Source organism: Schistocerca nitens, chromosome 5, assembly GCF_023898315.1.
Source record: "Schistocerca nitens isolate TAMUIC-IGC-003100 chromosome 5, iqSchNite1.1, whole genome shotgun sequence".
Taxonomy (NCBI): domain Eukaryota; kingdom Metazoa; phylum Arthropoda; class Insecta; order Orthoptera; family Acrididae; genus Schistocerca; species Schistocerca nitens.
Window position 1 is genome coordinate 599,896,329 of NC_064618.1, and position 12,232 is coordinate 599,908,560.

General features: G+C 40.1%; 1 protein-coding gene across 1 annotated transcript in view; it reads right to left on the reverse strand.

Annotated features, from left to right (window-relative positions):
* Window positions 1-12,232, reverse strand: part of LOC126260602 (nephrin-like) — a 769,721-nt gene that overhangs the window by 85,289 nt on the left and 672,200 nt on the right. The window contains exon 8 of the mRNA XM_049957938.1: window positions 3,553-3,683. Within this exon, the coding sequence (XP_049813895.1) occupies window positions 3,553-3,683 (131 nt within the window). The remainder of the gene's footprint in view (window positions 1-3,552; window positions 3,684-12,232) is intronic.

The following is a 12,232-nucleotide window of genomic DNA, read 5'->3' on the forward strand; positions in this document are numbered from 1 at the left end:
CCAGCCGTTAGCAGAATTCTTCCCAACATCACTTTATGCCACTATCCTATTGCGATATAATTGTCGCCAGTCAGTGTTATTACTGAACAGTGAGACTGGGCCAAATCATTTCATTATTGACAACGATAGTTGTGTACTGACTAGGTATCTTCGGTTTTTTCGTGTCGATTGTTTGTTTATTCTCATAAGACATTCAATGTCACGACATCCTGCCTTGGGGAGAAGTAAGCTGACTGTCTTTCATACTAATTATATACATCATTCTAATACTTCATTTTTCTCTTATTAAAAGAAAACAATGCTTAGTGGGTGCGAAATTTCAAAGGCTCAAAAGAAATTGCGTTATAAGGTAACAATATGCACCTGCGGTATTTTATCATTTTCTGTTGAAAGACGTAACTGTGGTAATCTAATCACAGGAATCTATGACTCATAAATTTCGTAATTATTGTTTTTCAATTTTTATGAAACAATATACTGCTGAAAATCGCTGCTGATCCAACATTCCTTGCCTTGTGTGCATTGTTGTGTGCACACGATCGTCATGCATAGACCATTCAATTGTTGATTTACACCCGCCGAAGAAAGACGTGTATACCTGCGGGAAGCCAACTAAAATTGTTCCTTAATAGTCCTCAAATGACTGATATGAGCAGCGACCCACCAGTACACAGCGAATGACCGCAATATGCACTGCCGCCTGCTGCTCGCCCATAGGAAACTAATCTAGCGGCACGTGCTCCATAAGCGCGAGTGGAGTGTCGCATTGTGTAGGGGCCCGCATGCTTCACGCCTAAACTGCTGAATTATGGGGCATCACGCTGCCATCTGTCCCAGCCCTACGACAAAGGACCCCCACCAACCCTAATTCAGTGTCGGGCGGTGCCACAGCACGTTCTTATTTCCGCTTCAGATCACGACTCGTTTATTGTACGACAAGCTCTAATATTATGCACCAGTTGTCCTGGTACTCAAAAGGATATCTTTTTTTTTTTTCATTTTAAAACCCTCCGTTATTAACTCAGTGTTTGGTGCACTGATATAGCCTATTATATAACTATAAATCATTGACAGTCGAATGCATGCAACTACCGAAACATTTCTAAAGAAAGTTACTGCATTTCGTTACGTATTGCACTGACGACATTCAAGTTGCCTGACTGATACGGCGGGAAGTGTCTTATATCTGTTGTAGCCTCTTCTGAGGCAAGCTGGCCCACAAGTGTTCTTAACTGACACATTATATCTTGGATATTGCCACCGGGTCGGAGATGATGTCAGATGGTGTCACATACGTGTCACATACGTGTTTTCGGGAAGAGGCGTAGGGTACTGTTGGCCACGGTAGTTCCTCAGCATCACGCAGACAGTTCGGAAAGGCATGTGCCATGTGTAGATGATCCTTGTCCTGTCGAATAATGGCACCATAATACTGTCAGATGGGAGATAACAATTGGGAAAGAAGGATTTTCGTGACGTACCATTGTGTCTTCAAAGTTCCCTCTGCACCAGCAGCCTGTAATCTGAAGTCATACCCCCACGGCTGTCCACACCATGACTCCAGGTGTAAAACCACTGTGCCACTCCATCACCGGAAGTATGGGACCTCACCACATGTGCTGCTTTTGTTACATGTGCGAAGAAAATACACTGCTCGTGGAGTATTCTATGGAAACCGGGCGCAAATATTGGTTCCCTGTTATATACATGCAAGGCTGGATGCTTATCGCTGTTCATGCTACTAGGCCTGAAGATGACACTATTGTGGATTATAAACTGGTGAGCTCAGTAATTATCTAAATAAAAGACACATAAACTTTAATATGCAACATAGATTTCAACCTAAGTCTACTCGTTCCTGAAGAAAAGTGGTTTTAATAGATGGACGGACAGAGTCCGATAACAAATGACCAAAAACTTATTTTCCCTATGTTGTAATTACAGATCAACAGTTTTCTGATTTTTTCCTGTGCTTGAACTTTAAAACCTTGGTTACTGCCAAATGTCATGATTCCTGATCAACGGGAAGTACTCTACAGGTTCTGATGGATGAGTTTGATCGTATCAAAACGTGACATGATCCCATTGAGTTTCAAGGGAAACTGCCCATCGCACTCCGCTCAGATTTTGTCATGAGATGGCCCAGTGGATAGCCCGTCAAAAACTGAACAGAGATAAAGCCATGAAAACAGGAAGAACGTGTACTGAAATGTCAAAAGTGAAGAAAAGTAGAAGTAGTGAACGTTTCAAGCTCAAGGTATGCAACATCGAGCGAACTGTAAGAACCACGGCAATGTGGTTGTGTGATCACGGTGTTTTACTGCAAAGCGGGAAATCCGGGTTCAGATCTCTCTCATGTCCCCCACCCCCTTTTTTTTCAAGAAATTATGAACTTTCCGCACGGTAGTTTTATTTGTGTGTTCTCTTTCTGCAGTCTTCACAACTGTAGTATTATATATTGGTTATACAATATGAATAAGAACTTATTACCGTCGCAAGTAAATGTTATAAATAGCGAGAGCAGGTGAGATGCTGCCTAGACCTCTCACTGAAATGTAAACAACAAATAAACAGATGTTAACTTAGTTACAACAAAAAAAATTCAACAGTAAACACTTCCGAAAGGGGGCGAGAGAGTCATAACATGTGGTATTTGCTTAGATCAAACAGGAGGTACGTACGTCAGGAGGTCCCTTCCTCTCACCTCGTTGTTGCAAACGGACGTCATACAACGACATAGACAACACACACACAAATGTGAACACCACGAACAGACATGTCAATAACCGCACGGACAGTTCAAAGTTTTGTGGGAAAAAGATATATGGGCACAAAGTAGATTTGAATGCAGATCTTCTACTTTTCAGACCAGCAACGTTACCACACAACCACGACTCCGTTGTTCTTGAAATTCGGTCAGTATTGCGCATCTTTAGCTCTGACTGTTCAGTGTGTCTATTTTTCTTCTTTTTCCACCGTTCAGTACAAATTCCTCCTGTTTTCATACTTAATCTGTGTCCAGTTTTTGATGGGCTATACAATGGGCCGTCTTGCCACAAAATCTGAGTTGGTGCAATGGGGAATTTTCCTTGTTAGAAGCTTCAAGGAGCTGTAGGCCTTAATATACGTCGTATGTTTCTGTTTCATATGTCTAACCATTTAAACAGTCGAACAGACCGTCAGACAGACAGACGGGCAACAAAGTGATCCCATAAAGGTACCGTTTCTACCGACTGAGGTACGGAGGAGTTTCAGTGGTATGCCAAGGACCATATACCAAACATAATAAGGTGGCGTTTTGAGTATAGATGTAGATTTAGAATGTTCTCCATGAAGCATAAACGACACAGTTCTGTTTTCATCCCCAGGAAAGTCATTTGTGCCGTATTCAAGAAGGGGTTTAAGAGTAGGACAGATTAATCTCAGGTTTTATTGACGTGACTGACTAATGGTATCTCTTCAGGTGTTCATCTAAGTTCTTGATTCCATTTTATGAAGCTCATTACATTTTCGGATGCAGTACGTATTAGGAATTATTCTGTGAATACTCACATTATGCCTCCAGCTGACTTTGTACACCCAAGGATTGGACTTGATGTTGCATTCGAAGTACACGTCTTGCCCCTCCCGAATGTTGCTGGGGTCTAGTTTGCTTCCTATCTCAAGAGACACAACTGGAACATCTGTGGACAGAGGAAAACACGTATATTAATTGAACGGACAGACCGTCAACCCTTCGCATAATCAGCATATGACATGCATTTACCTTTGAGAAATATTCGAAAAGAATAAAGTAGTAGGATGCACTGTTCCTTAAATAAAACTAACTGGTAGCTTTTATTATTTATTTTAACATAAACCGATATTACATATCTTCACCAGTAGCGATTATTTGAGAACGTACAGCTGATAACTCTTAATATTACAGACGAAACAGCCTGCTCTAGCTAATGAAAAATCTTCAAATAAAAGTTTCTAGAAACGTACTTATATATAAGTGCCTTCACTATCATCATCATCACTACGTCTAGCGAGCTGTAGGATGACACATTGGCACAGCAATACTTAACTTGCATATGGATACGTACAACTGAAGTTTTACTGTGCCAATGTGTCATTCTACAGCTCACGCGAGTATACGGTTTCAGTTTGTCTTTATCTTGCTTAGACGTAGATTCCGTGTTCGTTTTTAAATTGATTCTGTGGCTAGTATTCCAAATATCCCAGGTTAAATTTTGTATTTATTATGGAGACAATAAGAATTTATCAGCATGCCTTAGGGTGGCGTTGGTAATTGGATGAATTATGGGGGAGTTACAGCCATTTGCTCAACTTCAATTGTCAGGTCTGAACCACGGCTCTTGATAAATTACCGATATGTCGATACTTCGATGTTGTTTCCAAAAACAAGCAATATATATGGACGATATTTCTTCCACCGATGTATCGATATCAAAATAGCAATATCGTGAGCCGATATTTTTATTTTATATTATTTCTTTTCACAATTTTAGGTAAATATTTGAAGTTTTCTTTCGGAAAACAATGTAGTCGTGGTCGTAAAGCGGTAATGGAACGATTATCGGAAGTCCAACAGGGCATGATCATTGGCTTTTTGGCCAAGCGTGGAACTATTTCCGAAACTGCTAAGTTTGTAAACTGCTCGCGTGCCACCGTGGTTAAAGCATACTGTGCATGGCAAAATTAGCGCTAGCCGAAACAGACGCAGAGGTGACTGGTGCACCACGGGCTATAGATGACAGGAGTAAACGGCGGCTGCGGAGATGTGAACGGGCTTCAAGCCTAATCGATAGTCCGTGGGATCACCTCAACTGAGCTGTTGGTGAAATGGATCCTGAACAGAGAAACCTGGCGCTGATAGCCACACCACTTTAATCTGCATGCCTCCATATTCCCGTCGTTACCTTCCAGAACTTCATTACTCTCTTTCTGCACGTCTCGCAGCGGTCGGTGCAGCAAAAGGTGCTCATTGAGGCATTTGAAAGGTGGTCACATTAAGGTGACTCGACAGTGTAGATAGTAACATGCATCACATATGAAAGGAAGATGTAGTGAAATTAGCATCGGACGGGACGTCCACATTACGAATTTATACGTTGAAAATTTGTCATACTTTTGATTTTCGATTCAAAAGAAGAGCATTAGATAACCAAAGAAATATGTGCAGCTGATCACATACATATGAATGGGAATGTAGAGGAAACTCAAAAAAATATTTAGATCCAGTCAGTAGGAAATCATACAAATGGAATGACGAATCGGATCTCGAGCCTGGATTTCCCGCTTATTGCGAGCCGTAGCCCTAACATACTTTTTTCTTTTCATTTTGCCTGTTATTTTTCGTTGTGTTTGATGCAAGCGGACGTCATATGACATACGTTGAAGTTCTTTGTTGATCGTTTCACTCAGTTTTTTTATTACGGAGAGTAACCAGCTCTCTGACCTAACGCGCTGAACTACCGTGCCGGCTAATCAGGTGTCTAACAACCTGTGTTTGTACATCTATGATGTATATTGTATCACGATAGCCTATTGTAAAGGGAGGAGACACTTTATTCGATCACAAACACGAGACCGCGGACACAAAGGCGGCGGCAGATCGGGCCATATTCGTGTTGACAGCTGAAATCAGCTTTAAAAGAGCACATGGAGGGAGAGTTTCACACTATGCTCCGCACATAGTGTTGCCTCTGGACTTCCAACGGCCGATAAGGTGACCGCGTTACCGGGAAACCCGTCCGTTGGGCAGCACAATGGCTGCTTATTTCTGATAGCCGCTTTTCGCGTTCAGTGCAAAATTAAGGATTACCTCAAAATCAATAAATAGTGAGGCATATGTGTCACTGAAGAGCCATAGGCACATTGGAAATGAAAAGAGGGACGATTAAGCGTGTGGAGACGCCCCTTTCGTATCCGTATTAGTTTATAAGTTATTGTAAGTTAAATGTTATAAATAATTCCTGAACTGTGAAAGTGAATATCTCGGCAACGCATTATCCGATTGAAGCAAATGAGGTGTGTACGAATACAGCCTGGACTGTAGTAGTAGATTTACTGAGATTATCCACACATTTAAATGAGAGGCAGAAAACTGCATTTGGCGAAATTAAAAAGCAGCTTTTCTTACGAAATAAATGGAGAAATATTGAAAGTAGTGGCGGTACAGTAAAAGTTAGATATATAGGAAATTATTGAATTTATTATTATTAATTATTAATTTAATTTATTTATTTATTCATTATTTACTATTATTTAATTATTAATTTAAAACATTTATTAATATTTAAACTTAAAAATCAGAAAACGGAGGAAAACAATAGAAATTATTGTTTATAAATAAACTATGGTAGATAAAAGAAAACTGATAACAGCAAAATATTTCTCTGAAAATTTTCGTGTGATTAGATATGTCATATGTGTATAAAATATTAAAATTAAGAATTTCAGCTATTTTCATTTCCAGTAGTTTAACTGACTTCAGTGATGTTTGACCAAGATTTCCTGGGTGAACAGCAGCTCTTTGGAGGGGAGTTTAGCTTCGGACGCCGTTGGAAGCGGTCAGGTTGTGTTAGGAGAAAGTTCTGTCTGATGAGCGGTGAAATATCCGCCAGTTCACACGTGTGACTTATTCAGACTTTCTGCTTCCGGGGATAGATATTATTCGGCATCTGATGAACTTGTTACTTTTCGAGCTGCGTCTAATGCAAACCTCACTAATAAGGTTTCAGCGTCTAGCCATTGTGGCATTTATAGTTTGATATTCTGTAGAACTTTACCAGTTTTCTAAGGTAATTCACGCAATTTATCTTGGTTTATTCAACCGCCTCCAAGGTCTTAAGAAACTCGGCCAGGCTCTGGAATTCTTGTGGACCGTGCGACTTCAGATTTTTCTGTGGGTTCGTGAAACTTTATAAAAAATACGTGAGAGTGTCGATGATTTTTTCGTAACAAATCCTGCCGGCATATATAATAAATACTTTCGTGGGATATTGGGTACGTTGCGATGAATGAGAGTTGGCGCCCCATAGACGAAATGTAGCCAAACATGTACGACCGACCACATTTGCGAGGGCCCATTGAAGGGTTTGTGTTGTGTAATGTTTGAGTGAATCATTTCGTGCAGTAGCACGTGGGGACTGCGAGCTCATATAGAACTTGTGAACAGTTAAAATTTTGATTTTTGGCGAGTTGATGTTGTGAGAGATTGTATTTTATACCGTTATCCGCGCCTCATGCACACTCCCATGCAACCCGTACGGTGACAGTATACCAGTACAGGGGAGACATTTTACTTGAAAGCCGCTTGCCATACGTTGGCGGATAAATGCGATATTGCAGTACCTGTGTTATTCCGTATTACGATGCAAAGTTCCGTCGGACACGCATGCATGTCCGAAGGATCAGGCACTGCGGCGACTGCAATCGTTATGAAATACATGAAATGTATTCGCCGTTGGAATGTGGACAACCATTAGCTGTATAATGGAAAGTCCTTCGAACATGCATGCATATCCGAAGGAACTTTGCATCGTAATTCGAAATAACACAGGCACCGCAACATCGTATAGCGTAACAATTAGTGACGTCCCAGTTATTTGCCGACAACTCTCTCAGTGAATTCTTACGTCACAGTATCATCCAAGTAGATGAATTCGCTATTCTCAACTTAGGTTGATTTAACTTTGAATGCAGTATACCGAGAGCAAGAACGAAACTAGAGGAATTTCTTGCAACACAATTACAAAAGCACTCCACAGTGCAGAAAACTGTTCCATTGAGCCAGCATTCCTCATCTTGCTGTTAGTAGATAAAGAAGCGATGTCAAAGAACGTTTGCATATTCTGTAAAATATGCCAACTAACTATCTCCAAAACGATACAAGAAGAATAAAATAATAGTTATAATCACTTGCAGCCACTCGTAATTTAAGGTTCCCCTTACGTTGTCAACGTAAGTATAGACACATTAGGCAGATGACAAGATTTTATATATTTTAGGAGTGAAATCTTTACTTTGTCTATAAATACATACCTACAGTACATTCGCGAAAGGAATAGCTATTTCGACAAATTTCATAGGTACATTCATCTGAGTAATAGAACAAACATACTTGTTTAAAAATCCAAAAAACTAAAAATATTTTTAAATTTCCACAACTTTAAAGTGGGTAGAAGAGGTAACGTGATGAAAAGAATGATTCATAAGCATATGATGATGTGAATATGCAGTAGGAAAAGGAAACACCAACAAGATCACCGAAAAATTACAGACAGTCAGCAGTTTTTTAGCTTACAACGATTGTGACAGTTACAGCGACCAAACATTCGAGAATTTTATTGGAAATGACGCCGTTTGAAAAGTGAGAGAATTTTATGCAGAGTGCTCATTCTTGTCACATAGTCTAGATGGCGTGGTGATAAATTATTCGTATTGTAAATTATTCTGCTGTGGGTCTGTATCAAATGGCAGACGGTGAAGAAGAGTATTCAGTCTGACTAGTGATGATGACAATAAGCCGCAAGGTGTCTTAGATGTCGAACGCAAAGCGATAGGTTTGTAAAGCAAGACTTTTTGTGGCTTGGAAACGTATAACTAAATTTATTTTCTTTCAGATACAAGCAGTAAATCCCCGATCATGTAAAGAATCGAACTCCCATGTGCTCGTATATAACAGCTTCAAACGCCTTAATGCTTTATAAATGAGTTAACATGTTAAATATTCGACGTTAAGCGTGCAATTGAAAAAGTACTTTAAGGTTTGAAATTATGCTTGAAGTTTGTTGGAAGCCAGTAGGTCCACTAATTATGATATACTACATGTGTGTAGTCCATTGTAGGAAAAACGAAGTTTTTCAGGCGTCTCATTGTTTATGACGTAGTGTCTTCTGAGTTATGAGTCGTACAATGATATAATTATACAGGTGCATTCATTGATATATGTAAACACTGTCTAAAAGTGTCTCGACAACAGAGGTAGCTGTAACGAAGTAATGAATTAAATCGTCATGCCTGACACTAAAGTTTCACTGCGCTCCTACTTAAACAGAAGCTAGTTTTTCGTGCGTCTAAATGTTTATGATGTCACAGCTCCTGAACTACGTCTCTTACAATGATCTAATTTGTCTACAAACTATTATGAACAGAGTTACTAGTAACGAAATTACAGATTAAAACTTTATGTCTCTACCTGGTATCTGACGGCGTGACAGCGAATGTGTAGTAACTAATTAACTTATTTCCTCTCATTATTTTGTGGAGATGTCAGCTAGAAAAATTTTCTTTTATTTTTTTTTATATTATACCTAAAGTTTGTTGTAAGTCACTACCGGCATCAAATACTGGATGAATAATGCCCGGGTATTTGCATGTCGTCAGTTATACTGCATCAAGAAGAATCCACAGTTTCTAATAGTGATACTTGCCTCGCTGTGTTAAACTTCACATTAGGTTTTACCTTTTAATGAGTAGCTTAAAATAGCATTTTAAATTGTTAGTTTCGATCAATAATGACATGATAATTTGAAATCAAATTTGTATTTGGCATCGAAGCAGTTAGATAGGAAATCTTCAAGTCGTATTGGATTCCGGAACAGTCACTTCGTAACATAGATTACCCCGTCGACAGACTCATACATCTCATTTAATAATAACTATAATAATAATAATAATATATATGCGCGGTTCACAGGCGTGGTGTGGGTCATTCTACTGGACGCTATTTCGGCGACTTCAGTACCCCTAACCTACCTCAGTTATCCAATCGAGGAAAGGCGACCTACTGTTTCACATGGAATCCGAACAACGTGTCGCATCTGGTGACACCTCACAGCGTTGACAGCAAAAGGCTAAGTTAAAACAAAGACTTAAAAATCATCGGTAGGATCGGGATCTGATCCTGCAACTTCTTGATTTACATTCGAGTACTTTGTCGCATTTCTTTCTTGCCCACTCCCCCTTTCTCTTCATTTCATTCGCCATTGTTAACCGTATTTTGTCTGGGCAGACGTCACATGACACCCCTTCAACTTTATCTTTAGACAGTTCTCTCATTTTTTATTTTTATTTATTTTTTTCATTATAGAAGGCAGCCCTCCCTCTGACCGAACACGCTCAGTTACCGTGCCGGTGACCGCTGGATTACCTGGCCAACATAGAAACAAATTATTATTTGTTCAGATATCTTCCACTACAGAATTGAGCTGAGAGAACCCACCTCAGTTCACGCTATATAATGAAATACACAACAGCAATGTATTTTCAAAATAATCACGTCATTTGACAGATGAGTCCCCGCGCGTCTAATTCAGTACATTTATAAAAATAATGTTAAAATTTCACAATGATTTCACCTGTTTAGTAATGTGATCCCCCCCATGAACCATGGACCTTGCCGTTGGTGGGGAGGCTTGCGTGCCTCAGCGATACAGATGGCCGTACCGTAGGTGCAACCACAACGGAGGGGTATCTGTTGAGAGGCCAGACAAACATGTGGTTCCTGAAGAGGGGCAGCAGCCTTTTCAGTAGTTGCAGGGGCAACAGTCTGGATGACTGACTGATCTGGCCTTGTAACATTAACCAAAACGGCCTTGCTGTGCTGGTACTGCGAACGGCTGAAAGCAAGGGGAAACTACAGCCGTAATTTTTCCCGAGGTCATGCAGCTCTACTGTATGATTAAATGATGATGGCGTCCTCTTGGGTAAAATATTCCGGAGGTAAAATAGTCCCCCATTCGGATCTCCGGGCGGGGACTACTCAAGAGGACGTCGTTATCAGGAGAAAGAAAACTGGCGTTCTGCGGATCGGAGCGTGGAATGTCAGATCACTTAATCGGGCAGGTAGGTTAGAAAATTTGAAAAGGGAAATGGATAGGTTAAAGTTAGATATAGTGGGAATTAGTGAAGTTCGGTGGCAGGAGGAACAAGACTTTTGGTCAGGTGATTACAGGGTTATAAATACAAAATCAAATAGGGGTAATGCAGGAGTAGGATTAATAATGAATAAAAAAATAGGAGTGCGGGTTAGCTACTACAAACAGCATAGTGAACGCATTATTGTGGCCAAGATAGACACAAAGCCCATGCCTACTACAGTAGTACAAGTTTATATGCCAACTAGCTCTGCAGATGATGAAGAAATAGATGAAATGTATGACGAGATAAAAGAAATTATTCAGGTAGTGAAGGGAGACGAAAATTTAATAGTCATGGGTGACTGGAATTCATCAGTAGGAAAAGGGAGAGAAGGAAACATAGTAGGTGAATATGGATTGGGGGGAAGGAATGAAAGAGGAAGCCGCCTTGTAGAATTTTGCACAGAGCATAGCTTAATCATAGCTAACACTTGGTTCAAGAATCATGAAAGGAGGCTGTATACATGGAAGAAGCCTGGAGATACTGACAGGTTTCAGATAGATTATATAATGGTAAGGCAGAGATTTAGGAACCAGGTTTTAAATTGTAAGACATTTCCTGGGGCAGATGTGGATTCTGACCACAATCTATTGGTTATGAACTGCAGATTGAAACTGAAGAAACTGCAAAAAGGTGGGAATTTAAGGAGATGGGACCTGGATAAACTGAAAGAACCAGAGGTTGTAGAGAGTTTCAGGGAGAGCATAAGGGAACAATTGACAGGAACGGGGGAAAGAAATACAGTAGAAGAAGAATGGGTAGCTTTGAGGGATGAGGTAGTGAAGGCAGCAGAGGATCAAGTAGGTAAAAAGACGAGGGCTAATAGAAATCCTTGGTTAACAGAAGAAATATTGAATTTAATTGATGAAAGGAGAAAATATAAAAATGCAGTAAATGAAGCAGGCAAAAAGGAATACAAACGTCTCAAAAATGAAATCGACAGGAAGTGCAAAATGGCTAAGCAGGGATGGCTAGAGGACAAATGTAAGGATGTAGAGGCTTGTCTCACTAGGGGTAAGATAGATACTGCCTACAGGAAAATTAAAGAGACATTTGGAGAGAAGAGAACCACTTGTATGAATATCAAGAGCTCAGATGGCAACCCAGTTCTAAGCAAAGAAGGGAAGGCAGAAAGGTGGAAGGAGTATATAGAGGGTTTATACAAGGGCGATGTACTTGAGGACAATATTATGGAAATGGAAGAGGATGTAGATGAAGACGAAATGGGAGATAAGATACTGCGTGAAGAGTTTGACAGAGCACTGAAAGACCTGAGTCGAAACAAGGCCCCGGGAGTAGA